Raw genomic sequence first — 15,377 nt, forward strand, 5'->3', positions numbered from 1 at the left:
CGTATTATTTTATAATTAAATCGATGCTTTGATTTTCTAGACTAGAAAATTTTAATTTATTGTTACGAAATCCTCCAAAATTGTTTAAATTCTCCCCCGATCTTTCTTCAATTATCCGATCTACTTTCCCTATAATATTTTTAAGGATGCAATATCACAAACAATAATAAAAACGTATATCATAGTATACAGTGCGATTTTATTAAAAAAAGAAACGTGTCGACAGCACATATTGAAAGCGAATTAGTTTTTTTCTTTTTTCGTTCGTTAAACGCATAATATATAAAATCTTCGCTATTGAGTTACTTACTGAGTGAATTTCTCTTTTCTTTTCTTTTTGTTTTGAATGTATGACAATCTGAATGTGTAATTAACTAAAACTATTAAAATCTATACTGCTTCCGTCGAACTAAGATCCAAGTACAAGTTAAAATTCTTCCCTTTTGTTAGAAAACACAGAAAACGAATAAGCTTTTTCAATTTAAAACGCGTAATTGCCCCTCGATCCTGATTTTCTTTCTCACAAACGGAAGAAGATTCCATCTCGTAAATTTCAATCTCTTCCTTCGAATAGCGTAGAAGAAAGAGCGTTAGCCTGGATTTATTTACAGGTTCTTAGCTCGACAATGACGTAGCGCGAGAAAGACGAAAAGAAGACCCTGCAATCGCGTGATTTCTTACACAACGATCGCAAGCAGACAGCTAACTGCTACGATGCAGAGAATGAAATTTCAATTCCTATCAACGCGACGGATACGTGTTACAAATCGAAAGAAGAAAACGTATCGAGAATCTTTCTGGTACACGTTCGGTCCTTAATTGGTCACTTTGTACGAGTATCTGAACAATTGATCCGACGGCAGTCTCATTGATTCGAAGCGTGCTGCTTTAGGCAAAGAAACGAGTGGATGTGCAAGAGTTTCTCTCCCACTGACGCATCCGATCAAAGTGCAAACTCGATGCAAATTATTTCGAAAGCACTCGAAGAAATCAGCTTTACAATAACTTTTCATATAAAATCTAGTTCTATCGAACGGACGCTGAACGCAACCGAATCATAAACGCAGGCAGATATCGCGAATGCGATGAAACACGTACGTGTGGTCGAACGAATAATTATCATCGACGTTGATAAAAGAAACTACCACTGCCATAGATCCGAGTATGTACTTGTTGCGTTGATGTGTTCCGTAAATATACATAAATCATGATCGTCAAAATCAACTTATTGATAGTATACACAGGGGAACGTCGCATTATACCTATTCCCATCATCGCTGTCCGTTTGCATAAGCAGACGCTACATAAGACGAGACAAACGAAACGTGTCATCGCGTGCACGACGCGTGTATTCCTCTCGAGTAAAATAGAAATATTTTGATAAACGATACGTGGCGTGTTCGCGCTTTAAATCGTTGCACGTCGCGGGGAAAGGAACGGTGAATGATTTTTAAACGCATAAAACGGAGGTACACGTTCGAAGGGTAAAATCTCTAATAGACGAGTGCTGGGAAAATAACGCAAAAGAAAAGAAGGAGATGACGGGGCGCGTGAATGTAACTCGCGGCACCCCATCCACATTCCAGATCGCTCTTTAACGCGTCCAGCACCGACACGTTATTTTTGTTCAGGCAAAATGTTTCGCGAAGATCGTCGTCCCAATCGTTGTCCCAACAATCGAACTCGTCGTCTTCCTCGTCTCTTTCGAAGTTCTTGAACTCGCTGTAGGTAGTGCAGCGGTCTTCTTGGTATTGCCTGTGCTTCCTCTGCCAGGATTCCATCCATCTGAAGGAACGCGTCTGTTCTTCAGCGACTTTTAATTAAGAACGAATAGCGGGAGAAACAATTGGAAGCCTCAAAGTAAAACCCGTATGGGCGTCAATGAAGATTCGAAAAGAAAACTGAAATATCACAGCCGACGCGTCGTTTCCGGTTTTTTGAATAGAAGATGCAAAATAAAAACGGGTTTATCGACTCACCCGATGTCGCAGTCGCAGGTGAAATAGCTTCCCCTCACCGTGAGTTTCAATAGAAATCGTTTCCCTGGCACGCCTGGCTTGTACCCGTTAGACGGATTGTGAAGAGTTCGCGCGTCGTTGTGATGAAGATGAATCGTCACGTTTCTTACCCATTCCGCGTTTTCAAACATTTGCTTGGGCACCGTGCTCACGCTCGTGTTGTACATGCCGAAGTGCAAGTGCGGATTTCTTATGCCCTGAAATAAATGCGACACGCCACTCTGTTCGTTCATTCGATAAATTTGCAATTTCCTTAAGAATTTCTAGCATTTACAAGTATTTCTACAAATGAGTTTCCTTAAAGTACAGCGTGTCCCGGCTGACTCGATCAGCTCGAACTGCTTGCAGGGTATACCTGGTATTGAAATATTTTTTATAAGAAAGTTATATAGTCTGGAGGAACGCGTTATACGATGGGAATATGTTTTCTATGGGCGAAGGAGTTTCGGAGATTTCCAGAGCAACTTTGTTATTCTATACGGACGCTATATTATTTTACAGCAAAATAAGTAGGAAGCGTCGAGTTGCGAGTGAAATGATATTGACCTCTGTTAGTCCCAAACCTGATGATCAAAGGGTAATTTCGTTTTGCTTCTCGCAAATTCAGTTTACGCAATATCAAGTTGAGGATTCGATACGATCAAACATTTCCGTAAGACACCATAAGGCGCATTACGTATAGATCTCGACGGAGAATTTTCTGTAAAAGAAAGTTTATTAGAAATACATACTCGCAATATATCTGGGTTTATTTCCTTCAATGCTCGACCAGTCAGCGTTATATTGAACAGTTTGTTGGGGAATTTTCCTTTCATTTCTTTCTCCAAGTTCGTGTCATTCTGTACCTATAAAGAAAATTTCTAGATATAAATATGTATATATCTTCTCTATTTATGTTTGACTGTCTCCGACTTGGTGGAAACATTTTGTGAAAAGACAATATTTACGATAGTAGAATTTTACACGTACATCGATGACCAGATGCCTTAAGCCGTTGTTGTACTCAAGAATGTTGGGGAAGTTGAAATTCTTCACGCCGTTGTAAGCGGTTATATATAACTTACGGAGTTTTGTAGCTTTGCATAGTGCTCCGCTCTGCAAACCGGGAAACGTTTTAATTTCGACAGGGAAAATGGTAATTTTAGTATAAAAATCTGTAAACTATTTTAAGCAAAAAGAAAGAATAAACTGACACGTGTATGCAACTCGTGTACGACAATTTCACAATTTTTATACTCGTTTGATAGTATTTTGTAGAATCCTGAGTGTGTAGGTACGTAGGTATATATAGGCTAATCGCTTATGATGAAACTAAGAATAATCGTGGAAATTTTTATAAACGTAATTAAAACAAATAAAGCGAACGAAACTTAGAAATTTCATTCGCCTAATAAATGTTAAACCAAGAACTCTACTCTGAATATCTTATATACACATATTTGCATTCTGTGCATTTTTGCCTGTTTAATATTATCATAAATGCATACAAATCTGCAATATAACCGAGCAGAATTATGCAGTTGTAACAAAATAACGATAGTTCGAGTGAACGTTTTCGTAACAAAATCGGTCGGTGCACGTGTAAATTATCTTTCTGTAATTAATTATCGTATATAGATATTATTGGAGAATAAAAATGATCGGTCAGTGATAATTTTATGGTACGACTGTTTCGAAATTTTATCTCTCAACTGGAAACTTACCTCGAAAGTCATCAAAGACAGTCTTCGTATGTCGAGTTCCTCGAGACTGTCCGCAATACCTAAGAAACTAGTATTGCTAACGGCCGTGATCGGATTATCCGCTATATTGAAAGTTTTCAATTCAGGTAGGGTGTGCGTGATCAGTGGCACAACTGTCAGATCGTTGGCACTTAGGTCCAAGTAATGAAGGGACGTTAAATTCGATGCCATTTCCGCTGGTATCGATGCCAACTCATTGTGAGCCAGATACAACGTTTGTAATCGTCGCAGTGGCAATTCTGGCACCTTTAAACGATACAGATACAATGAAATAAACGTTCCTTCGTACGAATCGTTCCATACTACACGCATTTAGAGATATTACGTACGCTTAAGAGCGAGATATTGCTTAGATCAAGATACAAAAGCGAGTCCTCTAAACCGTGGAACGTTCTTCCGCGTGATTCCAGAAGCAGTTGTTTGTTGTGACTCAAATCGAGATGAGTTAAATAGGGCAGATCGGAGAACACACCATCATCGAGTCTGACTAATCGATTGTAGGACAGATCTAGCCACGTTAGGCTCTGAAAAGGAACAGAAGTTTGAATTTTCGTTTCGTTCCCATAGAATTTATAATATTTCCTTTTCGCGCGAGATACGATTCTTTTCGAATAATATCTCGTATTTTTTAAAAGTGGAATTTAACGATTAAATTTTTTTTTTTTTTTTTGTAAATCTTTACCGATTATGAATTAGAGGAGGTATATAAATATGGTGAAATTTCATTTAAAATCGTCGAGGAAGCATTAAAATCGATTTACAATCAGTTTGTAACTGTATGTCTTAAAAATATCCTTCTCGTTTGTAATTTGAACCAACAAATTTCTGACTGCCTACTCGACCAAGCCAATTAGTTGGAACAGAAGAAGTATTAAATTTTAAGGAATTAGAAAATTAAATTTTCAGCGTGAACGATACTTTTCCGCGACGTAGTATAACAATTTGTAGTATAAGTCTTATTTCGTTGTAAAATTCCACTCGTGTCCTGGCGTTTCGCGTATCGTTCGATCGCGCGTTAATTCCAGAGTACACGCGAATTTTCCTCGTCGTTAGTCTAAGAAATTCAAATTTATTTATAAAATGCGCGCAACTAACTCGCAATCTAAATATCGCGTCTGTCGTGTGAATTCCCGACAAGGTGTTCCAAGACAGATCCAACATGGATAAACTGGCCGCAGCTGAGATGGACATGGTCTTTATCGGTAGCCTCATGAACTGATTGTGAGACAAATCCAAACTTTCGATATTGGCGTCTGAAAACATATTGTCTGGTAGCGATCTCAGTTTGTTGTGAGAAAGATCGACGATTCTCAGTTTCTTCAGCGGTCTGAGCGCCTCTGCCGGTATGTCCATGATATTGTTCCAGGAGAGCAGAAGCACTTGGATGTTCCTCGTGTTTCTGAAGCAGTCGAAGTCGATTTCCATCAGCTCGTTGTGGCTCAGGTCTAGCCACTGTAGGTGCGGCATATTTCCAAAGACACCTTGGGTCACGTTGCTCAGTTGATTGTGAGATAAATACAGATGCGTCAAGGAGTATTCGACTGGTTTGAAGTAGTACTTCATTATGTCGGATATGTTGTTGTAGCTGAGGTCGAGGACCTTGATGTTCGATTGAATCGTCCCGCCAACTACAACGCGACGAAATAAAATCAGAGTTGAGAACAAGGAACGATTAATGTTACAGGCAAGTTCGTTGTGTATATCTCGAATTTTAGATATATTCTCGAATATTCTTAACGTTTAACGAGGTCGATTCGACGGCACGGGTCGCCTTGAAAAACCAAGTTTCTCGAGAGTTCGGTGAAACATAAATCATTCTGCGCGTATTTTAAACTTTTTACGACGTAACGATAAGCCTGTGACATAAACTTAACACGAAAGCAATTCCTTAGCGAATAACGCGAGGAACAAATGTCTAATCGAGCACTGAACGTATCGAGGATTAGAAATCGAATTGTTGATGCGTGTTAATAATAAATAATGTCTCGAGACGAGCGCGAGAAACAATTTAGCAGAGGCAATGAGATCGTTCTTGGCAACATCGTGATTCCTAATTCTTCCAATAGAATTCCCAATTCTATTTATTACATATTCAAGAGAAAGTATACAGATATTTTTCTGGTATTCGCATAATCATAAACGGAGCAATTGAAATGTCTACGATTATCAGTTTGGCAACTTTGTAGCAAACCGTGTGATGGCCTTCACACAGACTTAAGAAACGAATTGTTAATTTACCGAGCTCGTCTTTTAGCAGAAATTTTTAATATTTAATATTTAAATATTTAATAATATTAATAAATATTTAAAACTTTTAACGACCCAGCGATCGTTATTCGTACTTCAACGAATCTCTGATATTAAATATCCGATTTCCGAGCTCGTACGATCAGGTCTGGTCTCGTGGTAAAAAGAGTTCGAGGATGTTACGTTATGCAAAACAGTCGCAGAGAAATTAGAGGTAGCATCTGCCGATTTGTAACCGGGTTTCATCGAGTTTCCTTCAGCAAGATTAAAGAGATCTGTTTAAGGGTGGTCAAAAGATTTCCACGATGGACTTACTGGTGGTCGGCGGTGTAAACGTAGTGCTGTTGATCCATAATTTCGGGATTTCATTGTGGCTGGCGTTGACTTTGAACGAGGACAAAGTTCCCACTTGATCGAACGAGGCAAAGTCGAACTCGGCTAGGTCGTTGTAGGCGAAGTCAAGGAACTCCAAGTCTGGCAGATTCTTAAATATAAATTATGATTTTCATTAAATTGAAAAATTCTCCGAGACTACGAAGACAAATGTCACGAAACTTTTTTTGATCCGAAACTTTTGTATCTTTCTTCGTCCTTCAACGTGTCTGTTTAAGAATATTTAACGCTAGAACGAGCGGTCTTAATGGATGGTCGTAAATAAAATCACACGACAAAATTAAGACACAGATAGATCGTATTTTAAAGTGAAAATCAATATTAATCGTACAATTAACGTCTACATATTCTTGTCGATAATTGGAAGGAAAGGAGAATTAATAGGTCGAGTATAAAACTGATAGCGACGTATGAAATTAATAAATATGATTTATTAATGAAATGAATAAATTAATAATTAGTAGGTATGATGAATTAAGTGTCAAGGAAATTTTATATTCTAACAGGCTTTTAATTAATCGTCTGAAAACATATTATACGATAGGATTATGAATTAGATGCAGCAAATATAATGTTCATGTTACCTGGAAGGCTTCGTCCGTGATATCTTTTATCTTGTTACCCCTTAGGTTGATATATTTCAACAGCTTCATGTTCATGAACGCCCGCCTCTCGATTCTATCTATAGCGTTGTCCTCTAAATTTATCATCGTTAATTTTGGTAGGTCGACGAACGTGTGGGTTAGAATCGTTTTGATCATGTTGAAGGAGAAATTCACCTCTTCCAGGTACGAATGTATATCGCCCTGAATTAATTCAAAATGAAAGTAGACGAAGCAGGTTGAAATGAAACACGCGATTAGAAAAATTGTACAATTCCTACCTGAAACGTTCCTTTCCTGATATTATCGATTTCGTTGTCCTGCAATTCTATTCGTTTGATCCTCTTCAAAAAATGGAAAGACGTATCTGGCAGTGATTTAATTTTGTTGTTGCTAAAATCAAGGTGCTGCAGGTTCGTCAGAAACTTAAATGGCGCGTTTGGCACTTCAGAAACGGAGGAAGAGAAACCGTGAGACATCCTCAACGTTAGAAGCGAATGTCCAACCTGACGAAGAATTATTTTATTTGCATGAAAATTTCTTTCCAAATTCCTTCGCAATTAGTAGAATTTCATCGCGCAATGGATTATGATCCGAGGGGACAATATTTTTCCTTTGACATTCTTCGAATAAAATATTCGTCAGTATCTGAATTCTCCTGTTCTGCTGCGAGTCGTTGTATAAAATTGTATCAAATGATTATGTTTTATCATTCTACGTGCTCATTTAGCTTCGTCGAAGAAGCAAGAAAAGAATTTTCTTCCGTCTTTTCTACGTACCGGAGCATTTTATTTGTCCAAACTGTTGAGAGGCAAATTGTTCGTATAATAGAAATTTAGTGATCCTTTTCGGTACCTACGATCTCTCGTTGTAGTAATATCATAAAAGTTTACGTAAGTCAATAGGACGATACTTGAGATAGGCAAATTTACTTTGCGAAATTTCAGTTAATGCTAAAGTCTAAGTTCCACCGTGTATGTTCGTGAATAGGTCAAGTACTCGCTGCGACGATGGATCTTTACAGAAGCCTGTTTTATTGGAATTATCTGCGGCTATCAAGGCCTTCGGTGAATCGGGAATGCGGTTCGAATCTAGTTTAATTAACATATTACGGTAGATTGCTGATTCTCATTGATCAAATGTATTACGGTTTTGTATGGTTGCTTGCTTGATAAACGAAATAGTAAGAAACAGAAGGAACATTGTTATAGAAAATACGGTATAACAATCTTCCAATTTTTATGACAATGATACGACCATTGATAGATACAACGAAACTTCAGATTTTTGTAAAAAAAAAAGAACAAAAAAGGAAAGAGAATTTTTAAGTTTCTAAGTTTTCTTGAGTTTCTTTTGATCGTTGAATTAAAATTAAATGAAACGTGTCCGTATTTTATCGCACTGAAATTCTACGACCTCTATGATTTACTTGGAAATACGCGAAACGAATAAAACCTGTATAGAGGAGAATTTCACTGTGATTATCATATATATTTTATCTTTCTGAAATTCTACGACCTCGATAAAAAATATTTTACGTCAAAGCATTAAGATTATTACGAACGTTTAACGTTGAAATTACCTCGGAGAAAGCTTCGTCTTCTATCGAGGATATCGAGTTCTCCGAGAAGTCCAAATACTTGATTCCGCGAACGTGCATGAAAGCATGAGCCTTGATGGTATTCAGGTTGCTTTGGACTATACGAAGTTCCTTGATGTCCATCCCGTATTCCATAAAATCGTCCGACGATAACGTTGATTGTGGCATTCGCGAGATTGAAAGGAACCGCATGTTCCGCATTTGTCGTAAATCCTGAAGGGACACCACGCTGTTTTCTCTGCCGCTCAAGTCCAGATTGTACAGGGAATATTGGAAACCATTGAATACTTCGGCTAATAACATGCACGATAAGATGTCGATTAACGTAAGCTATCAATTTAAAAAATGGCCAATACGTTCGAATTCGATGAGACATTGAAATTCGAAACTTCAGATTCTTGTAAAAGAGGGCAAGAAAGGAAAGGAAATAATCATATTTGATGAGACAGGATTTTTTTAAATCTTTGAAGTGAAATTGGAAAATCGATGGAATTAATAAATGTCAGATTTAGGAAATTCTGTGATAGACACAACGTTATCGTCTTTCATCTTACCTGGCGAAAACGTTTGAATCTTGTTCTCGCGGAAAATCAAAGTACGTAAAAAATCGTATTCTTGGAAGATAGGACTCGAGAGAGAAGTGATATTATTGCCGGACAGATCCAATAATTCTAGAGATGTCTCCAAGCCAGCCAAATCAGGAGAATTCACCTCCATTAGATCGCAATCGCTGAAATAAAGTTCCCGTATTCTCGAATCCCTGAACGTACCCTCCTAAAACACATAGTTTAATATTTTCTCCTAACCCTGAACGTTTCATTACACCGCGTAACATACGTATTAAATTGTATTAATATTTATTACAAGCGAAACTTCTATCATTTGGCATTCCAGCGAATCGACAATAAATCATAAAAAATTATGCGAATATCAAGTATCGTGATTTCTTTATTTTGTCAAGGATTTTAATTTCTGTAAACGTAATACAAACGTTCAAAAATTCAGATTTAAAAAATGACTGATTTTTGTATCCTAGAAACATTTTTGGCCAATTATTTTAATTATAATATTTATAAGGCGAATATAAATTATAATATTTGACAAATCTTACCTGTACCATAGTTAAAGGATTACCATCGAGATAAGTTCGGTTAACTTTATGGAAATGCTGGAAATCACCAGACATCAGAGTTTCGATTTGATTATAATCCAATCGCAGTATATCCAGAGACAACTGCAGGCCTCTGATTTCCGGCTCCTGTTGCTGGTTTAACATCTTCGATATTCTGTTGTAACTAAGATCCAACACCTTCATACGCTTCAGGGACGACAATTGCGCATAGGGAATATGGGTCAATTGATTTCCATTCAGGTACAGATATATCAGATGTGCCATGCCATCTCTGAACACGGAAGGATCGATCTCTTTCAGATTATTTTCGCGTAAATCGAGCATGTCCAAGTAAGTGAGGCCCGCGAATGCATCCGCCGGAAGTTTGTCGATCGCGTTTCGTCCCAATCGCAGTTTTTGCAAAGAATTCTCGAGACCGCGCCAATTGTCCGGCGTGATCTTTGATATTTTGTTACCTGCAGAGCAAGTGGTGTAGCTTTTACTTAGTTTTCGGAACTGTTTCTTTCCAAATGTATGATACGATGTTTTAGTAATTAATACGTAATTAAGAATTATATTAGAATAATATTATTAAGTATACAGTGGTATTAAGAATTATATGTTAAAATTTGAAAGAGAAATAATTTTAGGTAGAAGTCGTTACTCTTCTTAGATAGACTTATGACGAGACAACAGAGGATTTTATTTAGGATCAAGAATAATCTTTGAGTTTGATTTAATTAAGCTACGAAACTAATACAATTTGTACTATTAATTCATTCGTCCCTTTTACTTTTCTTTCTTTCACATTTCTGATCGTGAATCAGAAATCTCAGCATCTGATTTTTATAATGCAATCTTATATCCATGTAATTCATCCTACATCCACTTAATTTCACTTTTGATTTCAAGCATGATGACAATAATCTTTCACATTTTAAAACATCAATATACACAAAGTGCTTGTTACGATTATGTTATCTACTAATGAACCGTTCCTTAGTGATTCGATGATACATCAAAACTGGAGTGCCTTATCAAACCAGGTTATCGGCCAATTTTTCAAGATGACAATAAGTATGCGATAAAATTAAACTGTTACGAACTTCTCTCCTTTATTGGAGCAGAATTTTACTTCCTGCCTAATGAAACCAATAGCTGTCGATTAAATTTACTTATTTGAACTACTATATTTTCTACGAACAAAAAGTAATAGATAATTTATAATAGAAATTTGTCAAGTCCAATTATATGAATCGTGCATTTCCCGACAAGTTCGGATAATGGGAATTCTACTACGTTAAAGAAAATTCCAAAGATACCTGTCAGATCGAGAAATTGCAATTTCTGCAAATGTCTGAATGACCTGCTGGGAACCTTCTCTAGGCGATTGTAGGGTAATTCGAGCTCCCACAACGATCTCTCAAGCCCTAGGAAAGCTTCGTCCGGGATGTCGGCCAGGGGATTATGTTTGATCCGTAGATTGTACAGACCTGAGAGGTAGAGGAATGACTTTCATGTGAAACTGAACTGCCACGCATCCTATGTATATATATATGTATATGTAACGTAACGTAATCGATGATGCAAGGAATTATTCGTGACATACGGTCATTGCCCCTCAACCCCTATTTCATTCTTCCCTTGATCAACGATCTCTTCGAAATCCCCTTTTAAGCGCATTCTAGCATACATAAGCGAGTTAATATTAACGATGTGAGAAAATTACTTGGCATTTTATTTTTCCACGGGATATTACTATTTTCTGAGTTTGCGTATAGGAAGAAGAATCATTTCTTTTTTACATTAGCGAATATTTTATTTGGTCCTGGCATTCTTTTAATTTTTCTTAGAAGCTCGAATGTCGATTGGTCGTTGGAAAACAGTGACTATCTCGCAACAATATACAGAATATTTGAAAGTTGTAAGAACCGAAATCGTGAGAATCTCGAATATTTCGACCCTTCCTCTTTATCATTGCATATCGAAAGTTTTATACGAGAAATTATCGTTTATTCAATGTTATAAAAAATTATTCTTTGTTAAACGTTACTTATATGAAATGTTCCCTTCCTTCAAAATCTTTTAGTAATACGGTCTCTTATAACTTTAATTCGTACGCCATCGTCGTTTATAAATTCCTCCTTACCTGTGTTCATAAGAAACTGTGGCTGAAGAAACATCAGTCCGTTGTTCTCCAACTGCAGCATGAACACTTTGGAGGAATTTATCGGCTGAGGTATCCGCGGCATCGGCACGTTGTAACAGGTGACGATACCCAAATCCGGGATGGCTTTCGAACAGGTGCAAAGAGGGTTGAAGAAACACGGTGGATATTGGACCGGAAGCTCGTGCATCCGAACCAGGGACGCCCACATCATCATCAACAGGGTAAATATCATCAGAGCATAACCCACTTTCACCATCGTTGCCAAATGCTGTAAACCCATTTTTTATTTTACCGTCTCGTTGATTTCGATAATTGTGAAACTTTTCCCCTTAGCTGCGTATAGTTCGGTAAAATTTCGAAATGTTTAATTAAAAATAGGTTTAACGATTCGAATGCTCGTGGACTCTGGAGCTTTGAGGTAGAAAGAATAGAAATGTCTCAGATCTGATGACTCAACTTTAGTTTTATTTCTACTTGTAAAACACTTGTAAAACGCTGGCAAAGTTATACTAAACTGCGACACGTGGCAGTGTGACGTTCCTTCTATTTAAATTTCATTCTATTGTATTGTATTTAATAGGTGTCGACTCTAGAAAGTTATCTCGTTAAATAATATAATTCCACGATGACGAGTTTCTCCGATTACTGCATTTTCGTCATAGATAATCGAACTTTAAGCAGTTTTTCGCAAACAAGCCAATTATTAGATACTACAACATAATCCTCTTAACGTAGCTGCACGTGGTTTATGTCGTACATTTTCTATGCATATCTATACTAACGTAAATGAAACTTAAAAGAAATTCGCGTATTTTCTATCATTGTTTTAACGTCCGTTTAAACTACATTTTTCATTTTTATCGAGCATTTGAAATAATTTTATTTCTTCGAACGAAAGTCCGTTACCCTTTTCATTGAGCGTTGGCAAGTGCAGATTCAACGAGTACTATAAAATATAAACACATAAGATCAAAGATTGAAATAGAAGTAAAGCAAGTAAATGTAACTGTAAATTTCTCGCGTATTTTTTAATATAAAAATCATTGAAATTCAAATATAATTACTCTGATATAGCAGCAAGGATATAGACTTTTGTGAGCGAGTTAATAAGCAACTAGTTACGATAGCGAAAAATAAATTTGGATCGGATTTTAATGAAGTTTGATAAGATGAACATATTTTAAGAAATTGGATTTATTTTATGCCATTGTACTTTCTTTTCAAAGCGTGAGTGCCTACATGCTTATAATTATCGGTTCATGCCAGAATTCAAACGTTCTTCGATTACTTTCTAGTAGTCTACAAAAGCACATACATTTCTCCATTAACAACCAGAAATGAAACCTGGTACTTAGAATCTTATACAATGAAAACGAAATAATTTCATAACAATTTCTCCAGTGATCGAACGAGCGATGTCTCCCCGGCAAATTAAATCATTTAAGAAAACACTATATTCCTGGTTGTGCAAAGGTCAATCATTTGTCTCCAAAAAGATCCACAACGTGTAAAGATCACCACTTAGTTCAATTTTTGTTTATTCAGCGTTTTTATTTAACATTCTTTTCTTTATGAGCACATTAGATCCTTTATACCACACGAATCCTCTCCATTTCTATTATTTTTCTTTTTGGCCTTTTAAAACTCGAATCCATAATGTTTCACTGTCCTTTGCACATCCACGATTCGAACAATTAACAGAAATTTTACCATGCTTTCTTGGATTAAGAGGACGCTACTCGAGAATCTGTATCGGAGCTCACGATCGTGAGATCGTCGCGGATCGCTCGCGATGATCGCACTGACGATTTTGCTAGCTAAGTGGCCGCTGCCACCCCGTGTGTAATAGGGCTTCGGGAGTGCAGTCAGTTTCGGTGCTTCCCTTTACCCGATTATAAGGACGATATTCCATTAGGCGACGAATGAAAATACTCGCGCAAAACGTTAGTGAACATTCGAATTATGGCTATAGTTATCTGAGGATACGCAGGCACGTGGGGCGCAATGATAACGTCATTAATCAGATTTCACCCGGCTACTGTGTCGGAATATTTGCATCTTATCTTTCGTATGAAATTTATAATTAACCGATAGTGGTCTTAATAAAACTTATACATAATATCGCACTTTTATGATTTTCCTAAAAAATCTATGGTTAATTGGGTTTGTCTATGGTTAATTACCGGTATGTATTAGAAGTTGTTACAAAAGAACAGAAGTTAGAGTTTGATCTATTTAACGTAATCAAAACGGTGGAACAATCGAGAAAGATGTTTGTAAATTTAATAAATTTACATTATAAATGTGGTTTCATACTTACGTAACATTCACATCTTAGCAGTTGAGCATCGTATAACTTGTTTGTAATTGGATTTTATCTCGACACTTGTTATTAATATCAATAAAGATGTTCGGAGGTAACGTTTCATAAATAAACTTATGAATTTAGTTTGAAATTAATTATGTGAATAAATAGCAAAGACGCTTGAGGGTGCTGTAGATTAAGTCTTCTCCCTCGCTGCATCGTGTACTAATTTCGCGACTGCGAAAGTCGTAGGGTACTCGAGCATTTTTCCTAGAATCGTCAATGCGGACGAACGCCAAAGAATATCTTACGCATATTCTAGCATCCTGAGTAAAACTGGGCGTTTTGGATAAATCGAAGCGCGTTTGTATAAACTAGAGATTATATTCCCTAGTAGTTCGTTTACAATCATCGTATCATTACGCACGCTAAATGTATAAAACTGCAAAAATTACTAGTAATCGCTTAGAATTAAAATCATATCTGTGTTCTATTGGAACGTCATAATCTGTCAACCATTCTTTCGATAAACATTGCAGAGGGAAAAAGAATAAGAAACATGATAATATTACAGAAGACTAAAGATTAAATATTATTTACTATATCACCCGCGATGTCGTCTGTTTTCCGGTAAAACTGCGAAACAGCTAGGTGCCAACTTCTCAGCATATGCACTGGGCATTGATATAAATATATGATTACTCATTCACGTTATATAAAACAAATATACTTTTCACACGCTCGACATAGAATTTGTACCAGTAACATGTCGTAACAATAAATATTGTACGTATATATGTGCGTGTATATATAATATATACATAATATTTATAGGTATATTAAAACATTCATAAAAAATATGTATCTCTTGTGTGATCGTCAGTTTTTTTTTTTTGGCCACATCGAAAATTCACATGGATTTACGCGCAGTTCCGTTGATTAATTCCTGAGAAGTTTTCGATTCCTTTTCAGTTACTTTCTTGTGCGACGGAATTTTCGGAAGACGTGGTGCGATCACGAGTAAAGTTAATCCGATTATATGTGGAATCAGGTATACATACCTGAAAAAGAGAAACATATTACATGTTATGTTAGAATTTTCGTCTGATTACGCACGTATATTATAAGTAGACTGGATTTTTATGAATACGACCAAAGAAGTGGTATGTAAAAAAAACATGAATTTATT

General features: G+C 36.6%; 2 protein-coding genes across 3 annotated transcripts in view; both read right to left on the minus strand.

Moving 5' to 3' along the window:
- Positions 1-179: 179 nt before the first annotated feature.
- LOC100651402 (chaoptin) lies at positions 180-13,724 on the minus strand. Its single transcript, XM_003395847.4, has 16 exons — positions 13,594-13,724; positions 11,863-12,151; positions 11,036-11,206; positions 9,714-10,189; positions 9,157-9,376; positions 8,585-8,895; positions 7,284-7,508; positions 6,985-7,206; positions 6,323-6,491; positions 4,856-5,388; positions 4,090-4,284; positions 3,722-4,006; positions 2,988-3,113; positions 2,750-2,863; positions 1,980-2,215; positions 180-1,785 (listed from the first exon to the last, which is right to left on the minus strand). Exons 1-16 carry the CDS (start codon positions 13,594-13,596, stop codon positions 1,494-1,496), a joined length of 3,867 nt encoding a protein of 1,288 aa, XP_003395895.1. The 5' UTR covers positions 13,597-13,724; the 3' UTR covers positions 180-1,493.
- Positions 13,059-15,377, minus strand: part of LOC100642450 (lysophospholipid acyltransferase 6) — a 32,591-nt gene continuing 30,272 nt past the window's right edge. For both annotated transcript variants that reach the window (XM_048406975.1, XM_003395855.4), the window contains one exon: positions 13,059-15,249. In XM_048406975.1, the coding sequence (XP_048262932.1) occupies positions 15,099-15,249 (151 nt within the window). In that variant the 3' untranslated portion in view covers positions 13,059-15,098. The remainder of the gene's footprint in view (positions 15,250-15,377) is intronic.

This window comes from Bombus terrestris, chromosome 6 (assembly GCF_910591885.1).
Source record: "Bombus terrestris chromosome 6, iyBomTerr1.2, whole genome shotgun sequence".
In the NCBI taxonomy this organism is placed as follows: domain Eukaryota; kingdom Metazoa; phylum Arthropoda; class Insecta; order Hymenoptera; family Apidae; genus Bombus; species Bombus terrestris.

Excerpts from the sequence above, each read along its gene's own strand:
- LOC100651402 (XM_003395847.4), bottom strand. Across the intron at positions 11,207-11,862 it reads ACAGTTTCTTATGAACACAG|GTCTGTACAATCTACGGATC; the intron begins GTAAGGAGGAAT and ends TCTACCTCTCAG. Across the intron at positions 10,190-11,035 it reads GCAATTTCTCGATCTGACAG|GTAACAAAATATCAAAGATC; the intron begins GTATCTTTGGAA and ends CTTGCTCTGCAG.